This window comes from Tauraco erythrolophus, chromosome 13 (assembly GCF_009769465.1).
Source record: "Tauraco erythrolophus isolate bTauEry1 chromosome 13, bTauEry1.pri, whole genome shotgun sequence".
NCBI lineage: Eukaryota > Metazoa > Chordata > Aves > Musophagiformes > Musophagidae > Tauraco > Tauraco erythrolophus.
The window spans coordinates 20,049,433-20,071,043 of NC_141477.1; the positions used below are offsets into that span (position 1 = coordinate 20,049,433).

At 39.7% G+C, this 21,611-nt stretch overlaps 1 protein-coding gene across 1 annotated transcript in view; it reads left to right on the top strand.

The window, feature by feature from the left end:
* COL4A5 (collagen type IV alpha 5 chain) overlaps positions 1–21,611 on the top strand; it is an 82,098-nt gene that overhangs the window by 53,870 nt on the left and 6,617 nt on the right. Inside the window, exons 28-41 of the mRNA XM_086619853.1 lie at positions 97–194; positions 459–609; positions 1,246–1,359; positions 5,614–5,781; positions 6,685–6,774; positions 7,446–7,595; positions 8,867–8,965; positions 9,816–9,905; positions 10,627–10,766; positions 11,708–11,834; positions 13,082–13,162; positions 13,728–13,826; positions 14,398–14,448; positions 15,273–15,458. Coding sequence (XP_086475979.1) covers positions 97–194; positions 459–609; positions 1,246–1,359; positions 5,614–5,781; positions 6,685–6,774; positions 7,446–7,595; positions 8,867–8,965; positions 9,816–9,905; positions 10,627–10,766; positions 11,708–11,834; positions 13,082–13,162; positions 13,728–13,826; positions 14,398–14,448; positions 15,273–15,458 — 1,644 coding nt within the window. The remainder of the gene's footprint in view (positions 1–96; positions 195–458; positions 610–1,245; positions 1,360–5,613; positions 5,782–6,684; positions 6,775–7,445; positions 7,596–8,866; positions 8,966–9,815; positions 9,906–10,626; positions 10,767–11,707; positions 11,835–13,081; positions 13,163–13,727; positions 13,827–14,397; positions 14,449–15,272; positions 15,459–21,611) is intronic.

Sequence of the window (21,611 nt, forward strand, 5' to 3'; positions counted from 1 at the left end):
ATTACTTTCCATGGGCCCTAAGCATTTCTGGAAGAGTCGTTCTAATGCTCTCTGGTGTCCTCCGCTCTGCTGCCCTAACTTCTGTGTCATCTGTAGGTTTCCCAGGGACTCCAGGCCCCCCCGGAGCTCCAGGAACTCCAGGTCGCCCTGGTCTAGATGGACCTCCTGGACCACCTGGTTTCCCAGGACAGAAGGTCTGTGTTTGCTTTTTTAATATAAAACTTCACTTTCTTAGAGTTTCTTCTGCGTCAGTGGGAAGTTGGTGGGGAGGATTTTCACCTCTTGTCAGCTTTTGATGGCAGGCAAGTCACGTTTTCTACTTGAGGTTTGAGTGAGGGTAGGAAAAAAGAAATTGAACTCTAAGATGGTGGGCGTATTTTGTTTGCTACTTTAACATTTTTAGGAGAGGCTAAACTTAGATAAATTCCCTTTTAAAAAGATGTATTAATTTGGTAAAGGGGGATCGTGGATTTGGAGTTCCAGGACCACCTGGGCCCCCAGGACCACCAGGCACAAAAGGAGTTCAAGGACCTAAAGGTGACACTGGCTTCCCAGGAAACCCTGGTCTCCCAGGACGGCCAGGTTTTGATGGAACTCCAGGACCCAAAGGTATGAAGAAGTCTCCCCTTTTCTGTTCCCTACTGAACTTTAAATAATGTGGACATGCTAGGAGACATATAGCAGTTAAATACAAGCAGTGCTGACTTCAGAGCAATTACTTCAGGGTCCATTTTTCCAAAACAGAGATACCTTCTCAAAAAACAAGCAAGCAAGGGAGTAAATACCAATCTGTGGGTCAGTATCTGAAGGTCTATATTCCAAACATAAATCATGTTAACATAGGGATAAAACGTTTTCGATAGAATAGTTGTCATTTAGATGCACTGTGCTTCAACATGCAGAGGGTTAGCAATTGGTGAATTCCTGCTGTTAATCGTTGTCTGTGTAGAACTGCAGGGCACGCCTGGTTTGCTGGAGAGCATCTGTTGAGTTTGGTGTGGACTATCATACAATAACATGTCTCTGTGTAGCCTAGAAATGTAAACTGTGTGCATTCCACACAGAGGGAGGACAAATATCTCGTTTTCAGAAACAGCCTCTGAAGTGTGTTCTTTCCTGTGTAGGATCCATATTTGTTTGCATGCAAGGACGAGATTTAAAGTACCATGTGCAAGCATTCAGCTTCTGAAAGCAAGTATCTCTGAATTGAGTTCACAATTTAACTAAATAAGAGTCTTCTTTTAGGTGACCCTGGACCAAGTGGACCACCAGGACTCCCAGGCCCACCAGGCATTCCTGGCATTGGTGGTCAAGGTCCACCTGGATCTCCAGGACCTCCAGGTCCTGTTGGCCCCCCAGGTAAAACTCACGTGAATTGTACCTTTAGGTTATTTCTGGCGTACACCAAGCAGGTACACAGGACACTGAGGGTCCCACTGAGCAGATAGGCAAGGAAAGACAGCAACTTCACGTCTATTAGCTTGGCTGTCTTGCCAGTCAAGCGGGCAAAACTTGGTACATCATATTTTTTCCTGAAATCAGAAGTGGAATTACATTCAGCCCTGCCATTTGCACAACTTAGAGAGGTCTCAAGGGTGTAAAAGAAGGGAGCACAATGTCAGTGCAGAGGTTTTGGGGATACAGAAGAGGAGGAAGGCTGCCTTTAGGTGCCTGTACTGTGCTCATTTTATTTTTTTTCCAAATGGAAGCTGAAACAGAATTTAACTCAGTTAATGTGGAAAGGAAGAAAGCATTAGTATTCCAAAATGGTTCATTATTTTGTAGAGGATAAAATGTTCTCCAAGTACTGACACGATACTGTTTTAACAGAAGCCTCTCAGTAAAAGAGGTCATACACATTTCTCTTATTGTAAGCACACCTGGAAAAGAGCTTTAGTATTCGTCCTACAGAAACCTCTGAGTTCTGGGGTTCCTGATTCCCTCACACCCTTTTTTTCTGAAAAACCAACAAGTTTTACGGGTCTTTATAGGTTAAAAGTAGATTGACAAAGTAGAATCTAAGAATGGTGATAATTAGGAATATGTCTCTGAAGGGAGTTTGACTGTCTTTTGTCTAAAATGACTGGTGACTGATGGAGACATGAACTTGTTCCATCTCTGCACAAGGAGTACATGTGCATGTGTGCACATCATTCTGTTCACAAAGTTTGTTCAGGGAAATTCCTTTTGCCCTTCATTATGTGAACGGCCTTGCTGTGCACCAGCTCCTAATGTTGCAAACGTGTGGCAGTCACCACAGTGAGAACATTCCCTGTGGACTTGAGCATGCCTGCTGCTGAAACATTTTGAAACTCATCTGGTTCTTGCCACGCCTGTGTGACTCTCCACATTGCATGTTTGTGAGCTACACTTTTCGGATTTGTTTGTGTGCCAGCGCTGGGATTGGCATTGTTCGCAATGCATGCTGAAAAATTCGTGGCCAACTGTAAGACCATGTGTGACAGATTGGTTTATCATATCTCTTATGAACTGTGAGCTGAGACTCAGCAAAGTGCTTAACTTGAAGGTAGGCAAGCACTTAAGTAGGCCCAAGGAGTTTGAGTCCTACTCACATACATAAGGTGTGGGTCGTGTTTAAGGATTGTTTTTTTTCAAGTTTCCCAGTGGGAAAAGAAATGTGTGGTCGCTGCACCAGCAAGCCTTGAATGTGTCCAGTATTAAGAGCTAGGGAGAGAAGGGGTCTGGACAATGTGCACAGCAGTTCCCTGAGCCAGCAGGCGGGTCCTGCCTGGCTTACCGTGCTTGCTGTACCGTCCTGAAACTCCCCCCACAAGAAGAACTAAGAAACCCCACACTGTACCCTACAACACGCCAATCCCCCAAGCCTCCGGATAAGGATCTGCTGCCAATGATACAGAATACACAAAACCCACTAATATTCCCCCCAAATAAACCATAAACAGTACCAATGACACGCAGGAGACCCCAAACTCAACAGCCACCCACACCTTACTACCGATGCTATTACCAAACCAACTACCCCATAGTACGGAGATGGATTAGATGCAACTGCTAGTCCCCCCAAAACAAAGCACAGCCCTATAAAAAAAACAAAACAAAACAAAAAACCCACAAAAAATAAGCCATAGCAGTTTTTGCTTGGCTTTTCTCCAAGGCCTGTGATCTGAAAAACCACCGTTGAACTACCGTACTTGAGGCTGAACTGAAACAGAAGGCAGCACAGGCGGGTATTTGGGGTGGAATGTATTAGTGTGGGTTTGAATGTTTCATCCAATGCATGTTTTTTGTCTTCCTGTAACATCTCTTCTGGTGTTAGCCAGAATTTGATTTCATGTGATCACTGATTTATCCTGCAAAATACCAGTTTTGACAAATACACAATTATTACTAGAGTTGGTGGATTTGAAATGCTTGTATTTTCACTCTTCGTGTCTGTACTGACTAATCATTGTGGCTACTAACAGCATGATGGCTCTGAAATCCAGTGCATGGTTGAAGGTCCCACTGGAGAAGTCCTTGTTATTCCCCTTGGCATGGCTATTCCTCTGTTTTGTGCAGAATGCCTCACATTCCTACCTCCCATCCCTTGTGTGTTGGACTAGGCTGTTTCGATTCTGTTTCTGCAACATTAGGGTAAAATTTCTGCGGCTCTGTTTTTCAGGTAATTTGGAAAATTCTTGTAAGGATTTCCCTATTTAGAATTTGGTTTCTCTGCACCACCATGTCTTCAAATAGTTTACAGTAAATCAACATTCTTCTTTTTTTTTTGAATATGTAACAAATTACTTTAGAATTTATTATATTGTCTATATTGTTCTAATTATGATATGGTTACGTTTTTGAGAACCAGAAATTCAATTAGAATTAATTTCTATTTGAAAAAGTATCCTTACTCTTCTAGATACAGAGTTTGTCCTCTTAATGGGTTATATATTATTTTCTCTTTTTTTCCCCTGCTTGCTAATAGAGACCCCTTAAACACAGAGCACGTGCAGTCCCTATCCATCCCCTGATACTACTTTTTCTCTGCAAAGTAAGTGGTTCCAGGCACATGACACCACAGTTTAATGCAGTGATAAGCTGCTGTGAATGAGGACAATTCCATTAAATACATGGAAGTCTATGGGCTATGCAGTCAGGAAAACTTGATCTGCCTTTTTAGCGTACAATTAACACATCATAACATCACTCTTAAACTTGTTCCTGCCATCGAGAGCAGCGGTTGCCATCACAAAGTTACTGAGTAATACTGCCTGTGATTTATGAGGTTTTGGCATGGTGGTGTCACAATCTCAGTAGACTATGCCAGGGCATGTAACACGCAGTATACTATCTCTGTAGGTGTAACAATGTAAATTTGCATAACAGAATTAGGAGAATGGGGGAAAAAAGTATTTAGAGGGTTTTTGTGTTACAAAGCAGCAGCATCTTTTGAAAATCCCTTTTTGAAGGGATTTACCAGAATGTGATGCAGATCAACAAGAAGCTGATTGGTAAGATGTACTCTAGTGTTCAGAGGGTGTCCAGCCTATTATCTGGTAATGACAGTTTGGTGTAAGAAACAGTTCAGAGAAAGCTGGTTCCCTGGTTGCAAAGAGAACACTAGGCAAGAAGAGAGGGAAAAATAATTTTATTTTTAAAATGTATCATCAATATTTGAAAATATCTCACTGAGTTTCTTGTTTCTGCATACAGTGGTGGCTGCACTTAGAAAAGACCTCTAAGCTTCCTTGGAGGAAACCAGTCTGGTTTCTCTTAACTGCAGCAGTGTCGCATTCTTTGTACTTAGGTCTGTGGTCGGTAACTTTAGGGTAGATTTTTCCTTTGTTCTAATCTGTATGTGCTTTATTTTGTTTCCTAACTTAACGACTATTACAACTCCTTACTGCTACCTGTCTCAACTTCCTGATGAGCTCTAACTCGTTGGCTTTTGAACCTCAGGTTCCCCAGGTACTGTGGTTTCTTTACCAAAGCTTTTTCTTAACTTCACGTTTAAGAATAATCCTTTTTTGTCAGCTATATTTCCAGAATGAGCATCTTCTCTGTTACAGTGTGCTGGATGCAAACAAGCTGTCTGCTTGCTTCAGCAGTGCCTCGAGCTTAGTATCATCAGCCTTAAACAATCTTAAGCAGATTTTGACAATTCATATTTTTCATTCAGGGAAATGTAATGCAATGCAGAATTTTATTATCCTTCAAAAATATTCAGCTGATGTTACCTTAGAATATAGTAAAATGGAATAATTAATGGAAATATACTTGTAAGAATCTCCATACTTAATGATAAAACAGAAACCTGTCTAATCAATCTTGACTTTTTTTGTTTTATTAATCAGTCTTAAAGGGTTGCTGAAGATAATTGTTGTTTTCCATTTGAGATTTTTTTGAGTTGCATTTGCTAGAACTTGGTTAAATTTTAGTAATGCTTCTCTTCAGGAGAATATAACCTTTTAACACCTGGGAGCCATTTAAAACTAAATGGCTTTAGAAGAATTGCAGAGTTTTCATCAGTGCTAGGAATGGGCTGCAGATTAAACTCAGCTCTTCCTACAGTACTACACCCAGACACACACAGATCTCAGCCTTGCCTTACTTTTTGCTAAAAGGTTGTGTCTTAACAACATTGTCTAGGGTTGCAGGGCATTCCAGGGGAGAAAGGAGATCCAGGTCCTCCGGGCTTCGATGTTCCTGGTCCTCCAGGTGACAGAGGAACCCCAGGATATCCAGGACCCCCTGGTCTCCCAGGACCTCAGGGTTCACCTGGGCCACCTGGTCGGGATGGAATACCTGGATTTCCAGGTAAGTTCACATTTTTTACCTGTACACAAAGACCAAACTGTAGTTACAGCTGGGTGCTCTTTATGTTTGGACATGCCAGCTTAATGAGCTTCGATGCTTATCCTATCCATTTAAAGTTGGGTACATGTAACCATTACATCTCATAGTTTTTTTTAAAAAATTATAACTAAGTTTGTTGCCTTAAAATCCTTGTCACCTCTCCACTCCTCTCTGTAACTTGATTCAAGTATTTTCCATGTTATTCTGTTTTATAACTTTCAAACGTGACTTTGATCATCATCGTTATGACACTTTTCTAGTTTATTTTGTGACTATTTTATCAAGTCACTGCTACAATTTAGAAATAGAATTTGTTTAAAGCAAATAATTACAAATGCTCTCAATTGGATCCAACAGAGTTTTAAATACTAATTTCCTTATTTTATGTGTTAGGCTATTCAGTTAAGATAGTCTGTTTCAATCTCTGGAATAGAAATCTCAAAAGTGAATTCGAGAATCTCTGTCTGCATAGAGGGGGTGATACAAAAGATTCTAAAAGTGTAGAGTATTCATAATTGTCTTTTTCGCTTTCAATAAATTCAAGTTTGCTTTCAAACAAGTATTTATGTTTCAAACCAGGGAACTAAATTTATTGGAGGTTTAAATACACTTTCTACCAAAAAGCAGAACACACTGCAAATTTTTTTCCCAAGAATTAACTGTGGAAAATTTGGCACAATTTTCAAGTGTCATTTTATCTGATTTAGATCTGTACAAGAACTGAGTGCTTGTAATTCCCTTAAAACAAGCTTTATATGCCTGTTCGGGTTAATAAATGCCATAGAGATGCAGGGAAGTAAAAGTTAGGAACTGATAGGTTTTGAGCTTTTGTTGGGAATGACAATGGTGATTCAATGCTTTTAGGTGCCAAAGGTGAGATGGGCGTCATGGGAGCTCCTGGTCCTCCAGGGCCTCCAGGAACTCCTGGAAGAAATGGCCTGCCTGGCTTGAAAGGTAATGTTTGTTTTATGTGCCCCTGAAGAGAATGCAGAGTGCTGGTTTCCATGTCCTGTGTGGAAAGAGGCTTTGTAATGTGAATGTCTAAATCTTCATTACTGCCCTGGATCTGCTTACCTTATCTTCTTTCCACAGTGCTGATGTTCAGAGTTGCTTTGCAGGTTTACGAGATAGCATTCAGTCACTCTTTTTTTAATTGATGTCATGAAACATTATTTATTTTTAAAACATTACTTTTGGATTGATGGCATTGAAGTAGGGCAACATTTCTGAAGCATGTTGTAAAGTGTGCTTTAAGCAGCAGAAAGAAGAAAACCAGTAGCTTTTGGTTATAGAGTCATCCATAATCAGCTCTTTAAGTATCACAGAGAAACGATTCTACTTACGTTTTCCCAACTCCCTTGCTGGAAATGAATTTTGAAAGAGTTTGGTAGAAGAAAAACCCACTCATCTCCCTAGAACAAGGAGGCAGTGAATCCAAAGCTGTTGCAACCCCTCTGGATGTACAGACATCCCCGTGCAGTCCACTCACTTGGCTTCATTCCAGGGCTTAAGATGCTGTGGAGAACCTTGCATGAACTGACTGATCATTTAGTGAATTCCAGCTTTATGAATAAATCATGGACTCGCTATATTTTTTTCCCTTTTGTTGTCTGTACCTACTGTAGGTAATAATGGATTACCAGGTCCGCCAGGGCCTCCTGGACTGGTAGGACAGAAAGGTGTCAAAGGTGAAGCAGGCCTGCCAGGTCCACCTGGAAAAATTGATCCGAAACAGCTAGGAGCAAAAGGAGAAAAAGGCGAGCCAGGTGTTCCAGGTACAGAACTTTGCATGTGGGTCTGGGGAGGTGGTTTGTCCTCTATGGGTAACAGTGGCCTGTAACTGAATCCATTACAGCTCCTTCTTTCTTACAGAAAAAAACAAACTCAGAATACAGAGTTGGCTGAAGTTTCTCTTATTTTAGGCTTTTTTTTTTTTAAATGGTTCTCTGACCAAGTTACTCTGTATGGTTAGTTTGCAACGTCCTTGCTCATTAACTGTTACTGTTGTTTGGCATAAGGAGATACTGTAATAGCACTAAGGTGCTTTCAGCAGGATTACGATTCAGTCTTCTAGGTGTTCTGCTGAAGTACAGTGAGAGGTAGCTGTGCTGGCTGCATTCCTGCTGTCTCACGAGCCCTTGGGCCTTGCCTTGTAGGATGGAATTGCACAGGTTATCTGCTCATGCATCACTTCCAGATTCTCCCCTAAACTTACCCTCCTCTGAGCTAAATGTCATCTCTGTGTGTTTCTACTTGGGGAGCCAGAAGCCTGGAAGGTTTTCGCAGTTCACTCAAGTCTCTTTTCTCTCTCACTTGCTTTCTTCCCCCCACTCCCCTCCAAGGGTTCTGATCTTTCCTTTGAAGTCTAATTTAGTCTTGAGAAGAGTAAAAATATTCTACCCCGAGGAGAACCAGAATGCCCTTCTCTAATGTGGCCACAGCCATTATTGTGCTAATTTATCTATTGTATTAATTTCTGTGAAGCCTAGGTAGATCTTAAGACGCTTGACTTTTTTTTTTTCTTTTTTTTCCCCTCTATTAAGTAAGAGCTGTAGAGGACAGATTTATTTATGCCTGCAGAGCAGCAGAAAGTTATTGTACAGGATAATAACCACATAGATTTGTACAAATCTGCTAAACTACCTGCATTATTTTTAGTAGTACATCAGTCTCGAGTGCTTCTGGTGTAGCAATGTAATTAAACATGTGTATAAATAATCTGGAGGAATATAGAGAGCTTAGCATGGAGTCTGCTCATCCAAAAAGACAGCCCCTTCTGAATGAAATATATTGGCATTAGTCATAAAGTTACTTTTTCCTCTACTTACTTATATTGTTTTGTTCTGTAGTAATTTTAAACTTTCCAGAAGCTGTATTTTGTGTTCTGTGATACTTCTCTTCGCTCAACTAGGGCAAATTATATTTATGGAAGAAAAATCTCTATTTGGATTTTTAGTCACCTATAGGTAATCCGATCTCCCAAGGTGAAAGAAAACAAGAAAACATTCAGTAATAGTAATAATAAAATGTATCTTTTTCCTTTGAGGTATTCCTGGTTTATCAGGACAGAAAGGTTATCAAGGTCTCCCAGGTGACCCAGGCCCACCGGGACTTAGTGGCCCACCAGGTGTGCCAGGATTGCCAGGTAAGTAAACAAGGCCTCAGATGGACTGGTTTGGTGTGTAAAAATTTGCACATGCCTTTTTGTCTCATAGGATTGGGATGTTAATCCAAGTATAACTAAGCAAAGCCTGGGGGTTTACACATAAAGCTGCAGCACAGTTTTGGGACATTTAAAATCATTATCCAAAAAGCATGCTTTGAGCTCTTTCCTTCTAACAGACCCAAAAGCAGTTTTAAACTGATCCTGCTGAAGATTATGATAGTTTTTAGGATGACTGGAAAAGTGCTTGCTGCTTGAGTGAGCAAACATGACTGCAGGATCTGCCAACTGGACTTGCCTGTTTCATGTGTTTATTTCTTGCATTATTCATCGTTGTACTTTGCAACGGCCAAACGAACGTATTGCAAAGGCTGTTTGAATGTCACATCTTTGCTTTCCAGAATTGCAAGGATCAAGAAAATGAATTCTGTTTTGCACTGCTTCTTCCTACAGCTATAACAAATTATCTGAAATCTTGAATCTTTGCTTACTATGGCTACTATAGGTCTTGCTCTGCATATCTTGTTAGGCTTCAGAATTTTTTTTTAACCATCCAGGACTCAAAACTAGTTTGAGCATTGTAGGTGGCATTAGAATAATCCTCAAAACAAAGAAGTTGCCCTGGTCAAATCTTGGCTTGGAACAAACTGAAGATGTTTAATGTTTCACTACAAATGGGTGTGAAAAAGTATGTAGGAGCAGCATGAGGCCTAAAGCAACTCCAAATCCATTGCCTTTGTAATTAGATGACAAGCATATTTATATGAGAATGCATAAATATAAGAAACTTTTCATTACTGGCAATAGTTAACCAAAACCACAACTTTTCTAGGCATCAAGGGAGACACGGGGCTTCCTGGGCAGCCTGGACCAACAGGACCTCCAGGGTTAAAAGGTGCCATGGGAGAGATGGGTCTTCCAGGTTAGTTTCCATGCTTGTATTTTACTTCAGTTTGGCCATTGTTTTCCTTTTACATAGTACGAAAGTGGATCTGCTTGGGTGCAGTATCTAATGATGTATTTAAATGGCAACATAGATGAGGAATACATGAAGCCCTACATACATATTTGTTGAAATAGTACATAAGAAATTGGAAATACCCATTAAAACAGAAAATGCAAATAGCAAACATATTTGTAAATACATATTAAAGTGCTTACAGATGTAGAAGTAGAATGATCTACATTTTGCAACTTTCATCCTTTTCTGGTTTCTCAGATCCACTCTGAAAGTTCAGAAAAAAGATTATTCTGTAAAACCACCTGTCAGAAGACAGACAATTAGACACAAGCAAAAGGGGAAGAAGAAAATGAATTCTGTTATTTAGAAAGATTGCCGAAACAAAAATTCCAATTTCTGGGGATTCTAATATGAAATATGCTTAGATACTACAAAGAGATATTTGAATTTGTGTAAATTAAGAATAAAAAAAGAAAGCCTAGAAATGTCATGCAAAAAGCCTGGAGAGATTTTAGATAATTGGCTTAGTTTGTTTTTAAAAATAAAAACCACATTAAGTATTCAAAGCCTGCCAGTCTATGTTAGTCGTTTCTAGTTCAGTTGCTGTAATTTGAGTGATTTCTCTAAACCACTGCAGAAATTTTATTTATATTTACACAATTGTATTTTATCTTTTGGACAGGTCCCCCAGGGATTAAAGGCAGCCAAGGAATAGCAGGGCGTCCAGGGCAGCCTGGGCCTGCAGGATTTCCTGGATTGAAAGGAGATAAAGGTGACCCTGGTCTTTCAGGCATTGGTATTCCTGGTCTGCCTGGACCAAAGGTACATTTATAAAATTCTTCAATAGAATATTCCATGATGAAATTAGATTGTGTTGATTCAAAAAAAAAAAAAACCCAACACAACTATAACTCAATATATATTGTGTATAACTGTAAATATGTATATAAATATGTTAGTAACAAGCAGAGTTGATTGTGGTGTGTTCTTTTCAGGTGGGAGCAAAAATTTCTAATTTTAAAGGTGAAAATACTTATATATCATTTAATCTGGTTAAAGGAGACGATTGTTTAGCAGATCTTTCAAGTTGAGCTCAGTTAGTGACCTAGTCTGCACTGTGACACCTGCTGACGTTTTGGTAGTGATTTATACAATTGGTATTGTCGTTCCCATGTATAATTATGTAGTTAATTCTAAAAAAAAATAAGACAATATGCATTTAAGAATAAATTACTAAGGAGCTGGTATATCATGGTTACTGCTGCTTAAAAAGTTTAAGTCTATATAAAACATTCACACTAACATTTACCTGTTATCATCCTTTCTGACACCCATAAAAATGTGACAAAAAGACCTACAGCAATATCTAGCACTGATGCCTTACAATTCATGTTGAGCAGCAATTAATATAGCAAAAAACGTTGCAAGATTAAAGCTCCACAGATTCCTGTTTTTCTTCTGCATTATCATGGAGTAAAAATCTCTGTCTCTTCTGAAAGGAGAGAGAACACTTTAATGTCGGCCAGTTCTGAGGAAAAGCTATGATACTCTGCTTACAAAATCGCAGGGGAAAACTGTTAATTGGAAATAGCAGTTGTAAAGATTTTATTTTTCTGTGTGAGATAGTTAACATTAACTGGATATAAGGAGAAGTGTACACAATTTAGTGGTGACCTTTTTGTGGTGGTAAGACTGGGAACATACAAGAAGGGCTTACTCATCTTACAAATACTGGGTTCTTAATTCTGCTTAATGTTTTCTAGGGTGATCTTGGTCTGCCTGGATACCCAGGTAGTCCAGGCAGTAAAGGTATAGCTGGAAATCCTGGTTTGCCTGGATTTCCAGGCAGTCCAGGTGCAAAAGGAGAACCAGGCCTTCCTGGATTCCCAGGTAATTCTGAACAGGATTTTTTTTATTTTCCCTCTTGCTCTCTTACATTGGTATATACATCTAAACGCAGTGAGTAATTGGTGGAGGGCTGCAGCTTCTTTCCAAGCTTCTAGCCATCTGCTGCTTCTAAGCTTTGGGCTGTTGGAATTGTCACTGCAAGAGTAAGTGTGTGAATGCATCACTTAAGGATCCTTCTGAAATTATTGATCTGCTCTGAGGGGATGTAGCAGTCACGTTAGCTCATACTCACCACAGCAAACTCTCACCTTCTCTGGCCCGTAAGATACCTGCGTTTGGCTCCATGTTCCTTCATGAATCAATAAAAAAGTGTCATCAGGAAAACTGGGCTTAATAGCATTTATTGTCTGAAAATATGTTCTAAAGAGAAATCTTTCTGAAACATAGTGAAATTAGGTTTTGCACTCTCCTCTAAAAAATAGTAATATAGATTGTTCACGGGTATATGTCAGTTCTTTCACTCTCAATTTAGAGAAACTCTGTTTTTGCCTATGCTGCATTTGCAGCAGTAAAGGCTGTTCTACAGGCATGCTTGAGCTGCGTTAATGTAGGAAGTTAGAGAATGTATAAGAGTGTAGTCATGGCAGCAGGAAGCCTAGAATAGAACAAAACCTGGCCATGACCCTGATAGCTTTTAACCTCTGCTTCATGTCATGCCTGAAAGACTATTAACAGTCAAAACAGTGTGTTGAGACTCTTGACCAGGCTCAGATGCTGTTCAAAACAAGATGTGCTTCGACAGATCAATTGTTTTTCCTACCTCCCACTCAGTTTATGCTGTAGGGGTGAGAATCCAGTGTAAGTTCTAACTAAGACTGTTTTTATTAAGATCTATTTTCAGGAAAGGAAAAGAGGACTGGGGAAGGACTAGCCAGCCACAGTTCATAATGCTTTCACTTTGTTGTCAAGCAGAAACACCTGTCTCTAAAATGGTAATTTCCTAGCAGACTGCCAGACTCCCCCTGTCCTTGGCCACAGGCACTCCACAACTGAGACAACAGAGTCTTGAGAGTAGCAGTAAGGACAGTTGTGCTAGTATGTTTGGTTTCTGTACATTCTTTGCTGTATGATTCATCTCCTTGATCAGCTGTAAATCTGCAAAATGACCATAAATACAATATCTTGATACTATTAGTTTGTTACTTAGGCTATCTCAGATTATAATATTTCAAGATCTGCTGAAAAGCCAGTTTTGTGCTTAATTTGATTGAAGTGCTTGTACTTTAAAGGAACGCCAGGAATTCCAGGACCAAAAGGTATCGAGGGGCCTCCAGGTAATCCTGGTCTGCCTGGACCACCCGGACCAGTAGGTGAGCATGAACAGTGCAGCAAAGGTCAGCTGTTTCTGTGGAAAACATGATGTATGAAGCCACTTCCTATATTCTTATCTTTTTAACATCACGAAAATGCATCTGTATGTATATGGACACTCAAACACCGTTGTACACACTTAGTTCACCAACACTAAACAGAAAAGAAAGAAGTTTTAATTTTCCCTTGATGACTTGTGTGTGCTCTCACAGTCATATCATTATCTACTGAAACGAGAAGTTAACTGTTTCAGTATTTACCAGCTTTATTTATGTTAAGTACTCCAGTGGTCCAATCTATTTTTATAGGAACAAAATTCTAATTTATCCTAAATGGATATTTTTAGCAAACACTAACTGCTTAAAAGGTCACAGGCCTAAAAGCCTTTTCTAAATTGTCAGGGGGGAGAAAGAGGAAGGTTTTAATTTTAAGATTACACCCATGTGAATTTGTTATTACATTGTCACACCTTCAGATTCAGAAGGTAGGCAGGCAGGAGAGGTTGCTTTTTTTTTAACTGCAGGTTAGGCATTACTGTGCTAATGTGTCCTATCCTCCTTTTAGGTGATATTGGTCGTCCTGGCCCTCCTGGTCCTGCAGGGGAGAAGGGACAACCTGGTCGAGATGGTATCCCTGGACCAGCTGGTCAAAAGGGCGAACCAGGTTAGGTATCCTTCCTGTTTGTTTGCTCTTCTTCACTCTGCATTGTGATGTCCTGCTTTCTCTATTCAATTTTTTCCTATAACTGCCCATGCACCTTCAAAGCTGTTTCTGTGGTTCCCAGCTGCTGAATGGCTCACAAAGGGTATTGTCAAGCTGTCAGTGCAGCACAGGACAAGAGTTCAATCAGCTCTTAGATTTTTATTACCTGACTTTAACACCAGCCCCTGTTCCTGTATTCTATGGTGGCTGTATTGCTTCAACTCAGTTACAGAATGGATAAATGGTGTAATGTCTGCCTTAAAGACAGAACCTCAGCTAAAAATGCAAAGGTGTTAATTCCCAAAATCTGAAAAAACATCTTGTGAATGGATGGAAATACAAAAGTTACAGATGCATTTTGTAGCAAAACCTCTAGCTTTGGTGTAGATTGGCGAGCAAATGATAACCCTGGTAGTCTCAAGGAATCAGAGATTTAAATGAACTGCACTTTCATTGTTCTAAGCCTCATATTCCTATTCCTGGAGACTTGAAAGCTAAATGTTTGTTATTAACTGGATCTGTTTCTTTGCAGGTCTACCAGGTTTTGGGCGCCCAGGACCTCCAGGACTCCCAGGATTGTCAGGTAAAGTTTCTCTGTTGTTCTTTGTTGAAAACGTTGAACGTAAAATATAGCTATACACCAAAAAAAGAAGGGCATGTTGTATGTTCTGCAACAAACGAATGCCATAGCAACAACTACAATAACTTTTTTTTTCTCAGCACACCGTTTTCAATTAACCAAGGTAATAAAGACTCCTATTACTTACTGCTGAATTTTGTAAAGTAGCAATTATGCAGACAGAATAAATCCACACAGGATAATGGTCTATTGCATTGTGTGGAACTTTGCTGATTTGTCTCAGTAAATAAAGCATTCATACAACAGATGACAAAGGAAGCTGCTTTGAAAATGTAGCTGCCTGCTATGTTTTCAAAAGCAACTTCACAACCTAAATAATATTACTTTCCAGTAGCATTAAAGCTCCTAAATTCTTGAAGCGTATCTGAAAATTTTTTAAGTATCTCTTAACTTTCAGCAGTGTCTCAAAAAGAAGTCTTAATATTGACAGATTTCTTCACAGCTGTATAAAAGCTCATGAAAGCATTGCTCACAGGCTTGCAGACTCTGAGGATGCTTATGAATTACAGTGTCACTGAGTAGTAAAGTGAGACTTAGTAAGACCTTTTAATATGTCAGAAGTGTTAGCACTTTTGCAAGAATTATTGGCCCTAACTCTTTTTCTGAATGTTAAACCAATTTTCTACTGTCTCACAGTGCAAATGAGGTGAGTTGTGGCCAGACTCGCACCTTCTGCAAGAGAGAAACAGCTCTGCAAATTGACATTTGGACTTTTTTGTGTATCAACCTGTAACAGTGTTCATAAACGTGGCTGTTTGGTTTTACAGGGCAAAAAGGAGAACTGGGGTTACCTGGCCCACCGGGGCCCCCTGGACTTCCAGGTCTGAAGGGAGAACCAGGTTTCCAGGGATTCCCTGGTCTACAGGGTCCACCAGGTCCACCAGGATTACCAGGGCCACCTCTGGAAGGTCCTAAAGGTAGCCCTGGCCCACCAGGTGTTCCAGGAAGGCCAGGTAAAAGCATGATCCATACCTATCAACATCTGCCAGTACTTTCATATTTTGCTGGTGGGTCATCAGCCTGTGAACTTTCTCAGTTTATTTGGATGGATAAGTTCAGGCCTCATGGCATAGGCCTGAATGTTTGTGGGCAACCAGAGGATTTTGTTGCCAAAAGTAACAGTATCTAAAAATAAAACGGCCTGAGTTTCTATTAATTTCTGATACCTGGCAGCAAAAATCCAATGCATTTAATGAACGGGAGATTCTCCGCATGCTGTCACAGTAATCATCTAGCGAGCACGATACCGACTTTTGAACACCTGATACCTTTGCAGTGTTGTCACGTGATCAGCAAATGTCATCGCGCACAAAAAACCAAAAGTAACAAACCCCATCACTTTGAGTCATGAAACTCAAATTCACGCTAGCATCACAGCATGATCAAATTGGATAGCTGCCTCTTCGTCTGCGTGTCATGTAACACAAGTCATTGCTCCATTGTGTCACGTGGCTCCCATGGACTCAGTGCACCATCACGCCGTGTTCATCTTTCCATTTCATGTTTGCATTTTGTTCCTGCACCAACTAATTCTGGGAATGAAAAAACCACTATACTGAGTTAACATTGCTGAGCAACTCCCTGGCATGTGTTAGAATTTGATTTCTATTTTGTGTCATAGAATGTTTATTTGCATTTAGCTACTGCTCTTGAAAAAATCTAACTTTAATGGACCTGTCACAGTTCTAGTTCAAGCTTACTGCTGTAGCTTGAGTCCAGACATACTTTGCCACCAATAAGTCTCCTCTCCCGTAACATGCTTGATGTTCTCCTTAAAGGAGACTACTTTCAAACCAAGCTGTTGGTTGATTACAGTTTTTTTCTTTGCATATTAATGGAGAAGTAATATTTTTATTTGTTGCCCTCAAACTCTGACCTCAGATATTTCTGTTATTCAAAGATTTGTTTGGGAAAATTTACTTTTGAGTTAGGACATTTGTGAAATTGCTGCTACACGTATATTGTTCATTTTTGGATATCAAGGGAGGTTTAGTTTTGCAGTACGCACTTGGAAAGATTTTAAGATTTGCTTTTTCCTCGTGCTTGCTTCTGATACAGGAGGCAGCAATCCCACTGAAAAACTTTTTAGAGTGGAATTTTATCAAAATATTTTCACTAGAACAGGAATTGAGTAATACTTGATTATTCTTAATGGCAGCATGAGCTTTTTTCTTGCACAGAGTAGGCTATGATCTCATCTACTCTGTGCATTTAAAAAATGAGTCATTATAAACATTTGGGTTTAATTTATAACACCTTAAAACTAAACATTTGGGTTTAATTTATAACACCTTAAAACTGAGGTGCTGTTTTCCAGTATAATTAGGTTTTCTTTTAGTCCTAGTAAAAATACTTGAATTGTGTTGTAGCCTAAATCTGCTTTTTATGTGACTGGTGTTGAACAACCCAGTGGGTTAATAATTCACAGCCAGTCCCAATTTCTTCCTGGTTTTCTGCTTGGTTAGTGGAAGGAGGAGTGCATGCATTCCTCCTTTCTCCTGGAGAAACTTACTCCCTGTTGTGCCCCAGGGGCTCTAGCCAGTCAGCGGAGTATCCCTACAGCAAGTTGGTAGTCCTGATTTGCTTTCCATTTTCTGTGTGGCCTTGTCCTCTTCTGCCTACTTGCTCACTGGCAGGTGGGAGCATGGGACAAGTAATCCCAGCTCTGCTCTGTGGCTAAAGTTGCAGCTGGAGCAAGTGGGAGGAGGAGTGAAGGGGTAAGAAATGGTGGGATGCTGGACTTGGGCTTTGTAATTGATGTGTGCCCAAATAAAGGCCTAAGACATCCTAGATGCCAAGATCTTCCAAAGATCATTTTTCTGTATGTAGAGTAGTACAGCAATTAAAATTTTGGCACAGGAAGCTGATTGGTCCATCATTTGTGCGGTTTTATGAGCATTGGCAGGGGGGAAACAACCAGTGAGGTTTTGCTCAGCCATGTTCTCTCTCTCTCTTTCTCCCTTTCTTTCTCTTACTTCCATTTTTGTTGCATGCAACGTATAAAGTGAAGCATTTGTTTTGCTCCGTTATGCGTGAACTAATGCGGATAAACCAAACTATTATTGCAGTTCTGGTACAATCAGCACTCCAGCCTTTTGTTTCAAATGATAACACAGTCTATTGTTGGAATGCTGATTTTGTAACAATTCAACAGAAGGCAGTTAGTCATAAAAGCAGCTGTGTGGCTGTCAAATTATCCCCCTTCTAGGCACGGAAATAAATCCAGAAGCTGTATGTGTATACTGTTTGTTGTTGGCTTCTGGGTATATTCTGAGATTAATAAAAGTGATGAAGTCAGACACGGTGTAGCTTTCTGACTTCAGTTGAGTTGCCTCTAAAACAAACGTTGATAGAGGGTGTTGGGACGGATTTATTAATCGATTATAAAATTAAGCCAATTTCCAGGGCAACACAACATTGCTGTTACTCCTCATGTCTATTTTGATTGCTATGAGTAATAATAGTTTGGTGTTTTGCATACTATATGTAAAGGAATATTGAGCTAAATCTAAAAAGAAAGGTTTAGTTGAATATGTTAGCTTGTTGATATGTCTAACAGTTTTGATGTTTTTCCCCTTGTTCTAATGATGACCTTGGTGAACTCTGACCCCCTACTCCCAGGTCCCTCAGGTTAGCCCCTTAACTCCAAAATAATAACTTTGCATGAAAATGAATGTATATACTTTTGTAGTGTCTAAATGTAGATATGCTGAGTCATTTTTCAGACATACTTTTTAATTTGTGGCAGAAAGTAAAAGCTCAGAGTTGGCTTTCAGGCTCTTCCTCCATCTTCTTGTAGGACTGACATTGGAAGGCCATAGTATTGCTCTCGCCATGGTGGAATATCATGTGGGTCCAGATTTGCAAGGCTTTAATAAAGCGTCCCCAACTGTGAAACTTGTTTTGCCCTATTTATTCTCAGTGCAGTTGACAAAAAATATATGCTGTTTTTCATCTTTTTTAAAAAAGCATATTGTGCTGTCCTCCCACGTCTTTGCCATGTAATTGTGTTTTGCAGCTTGGGCAAATGACAGAATTCATTTTTGTAACACCTGCTGCTGTTGATTTTGGACTCTCTCAAGTGACTTAAATAAATTGGATTCTTCTTTTATACCAACAGTGTCCGTAGGAAAATTTATACAGAGTAACAGCGATGCTTTACATTCCCAACTTAGAGCACTGTAACTTTCCAGCGCAGAGAAATCCTTATTTCCATTGTTTTGCTTCACCAGCACGTTTAGAGGAAATGAGGAAAGCTCTTCCTTTAACATCTGCTTAATGAAAATGAAACGTACAGCCCTCCCCTCCATAATGCTAGGGCAGTGGAACAGGACTGGTAACGACATGATTGTTTTCACAAGCTTATCATAATTTTAGCATATCAGCATGTAGCACAAGCCAGCTCTTGGGAAGACTTTCAACATCTGTGTCTGGATTGAAAATGACTTGGTATATCTATTTAACAATAATTATGTCTTTAGGTTTTGCTATGATGACTTCCAGGAAGCAAAGAACTGCCATAAAAATTCAAAAAAGGAATACATTTTCGTTTTTAGTGTGCTGTCCTAAGCACTGTCAGTTAGCAAATGTGGCAGCCCCTGATGTTTGAATCCTAGCTTTATGCAGTCATGAAAAAAATGAACGTGGCTTTACCTTTTAATTAAACTGTGGTCACACAAGCAGTAACCACAATTTTAAAGAGGGCTCTCATCACGCTGAGATATGCTGAGAGGAACTTACCAACTGCTTTGTGTTTTGTTCCACCCTGTGACTGTGCTGACCAGAATTCAGTAATCAATAAGCATAGGACAGATTTATAAATCATAGCAGAACTTAATTAACAGTGAAATATAGTTTATGAGTATTCAACAGTAACAATGAAATGTCCATGTCATTATTTTTAACAACTGTATTACAGTTAGTATTTAAATAATTTACCAAATATGTAAGAAATAGTGCATTGAGGTAAACGTGACGTGTATTTATTGTAGTTTTTAGTTGCAAATTGCATGGTGATATGTTGATATATTTAAATCATTTCACTGACATGAAAGGTGCAAGTGGCACAGGAGCCTAAAATATGTATTAATTCAGGAGCATGGTAGGGATAACAAGCTGATCTTTTGGAAGAGGACGTTTAAATGATTTTTTTAAGGATGTTATCACATGCCATTCTCCATAATAACCTTAAACAGGTGAGTTGGCATCTTGGGGTATTTTTATCAAGAAAAAATAACGCCAACAGTAAAGGCAAATTCTAAATTTGTAAGCTCTGCTGTAGTTTTGCTCTCAGCATTTGCAGCCCTTTTGATCCATTTCAATCCTGCTTACTGTTTTGAAGAGGGTATAAGGCTACTTTTACAGTCCCAGAATTGTGTTCACAGATAGTTGAGGCTCATACCTGATTAGTGGCGATAAGTCCTTCTGTTAATCACACTTCCTCCCTGCCCAAAGCAGAATTTTGCTCAAGGGTCAATTGTCATTCACAATTCACCTGCACATTGGCCAAGCTCCAGGCCCTGTGGTGTTGAATAATTGTCAGTGAAATGGTTCCATAGTCCAAACCCCGTTGTGAGTAGGACTAACCAGACACGGGCCTCAGCTGTAATGTTAAAGCAATAACACATTCTTTAGTAAAGCTTTAAGTTTGCTGTTAAATGAAGTGTCAAATTAGTCTCAGCAGAGCCTAGTCACCAGAATAACTTGTATCTGAAAATACATATCATTGCGTGTTCATGTGTGGTTTTATGCATGCATGTGGATTATATTGTAAATACAAAATATGCTGGTGAAATGGGTTGTTGTGTAGTGTATATGCTGTCATCTGTGCTATTTCTAACTAGTAATCTTGTTTTGTACTGTGTGATGTCTGACCCTTCTAACATCGATCATTGGGCTTTGGTGAACTCTGATCCTTCCAGGTCCTCCAGGTTAGACTCTTAACTCGGTCAATTTATTTTACTGCGTTGCACTTGATGTAAGAGAAACGGATGTTTCCTGTAATTCTGTGATTATGTTTGAAGGACTATGGTTACCCTGCAGATCGTACGTGTTTGATTAGCATGCTTCAGATGGTAACCTGTTAGTAAGTTGCATGTGTACAGTAACTAGGTCAGTAAAAAAGAGCAAAATGAACACCAAAAATCCTTGCATGAGGGGATGTTTCCTGTAGCTGAAACTGCTACAGGATATGTGTGAAATCTGGTACAAAATTGCTGTTGATTTAAAAAGAACAATTTTGGAAGGAATGCTATGCTCAGATTTGCATGCAGAAGTACGGTTCATCAGATTTCTCCACTGAATATAGATGCTGAGAATGTCAAAGGAGATGTTAAATTATTCGAGGTTGCGGAACCATTGAAAATCCAGCACCCTGATAAAAGTCATTATATTTGTTGTACTACAGGGGAGAATGTCAGAGCACTGTCCTGCAAAGAGATCCTTTTGTTAATCCAATCACAAAATCTAACTTATAAAATGTCATTAGCTGTTGCTGCACTTGCCTACATTTTGTTTTGCCACGATTTAATATCTGTTACCTTCTATGTAGGTGGTGTCATAAAGGTGAGGGTCTCATCTTTCATTTCTCCAAATACCTAAGTTTTGTTTAAATCCACTGCTTTGCTTTGGATTAATGTGGCTGTAGCAAAGGGGAAATATTCAAAGACTAGCCCAGTTCTTCTATTGGCTTTACACAGTGTAACTCTACTAGATAGATGAATCGGTTGGAACGAGAGTCGTTCAACACAAGGAAGCTTCTGCAACTCAGATTAGTATTTAGGCAAGGCAGAATGATGGGCTTCCTGCTGCCTAGCAGTCAGTAGACAGTATATACTGGGCTCTTCAACAGGTATGTCAAATTGTAACAGCAGAAAAGCAGCAATATTTTACATTGTTGAGTCTGCCCTTCAGCAGGAATTCAGTCTGCTAAGATAGCACTTAAGAGATGGTGAATGTAACACAGGTCAGCAGAGGGGTTATTTGTACCATCTAATTTTGGGTTTCTTGGCTCCTACTAAAGGCACTGGTCTGGTCACTGGTAAGCTTCTAATGGAGGTGAGTTGCACTGCCTTCTGGAAGGACCTGCTTCTCTTCATCAGCTAGAT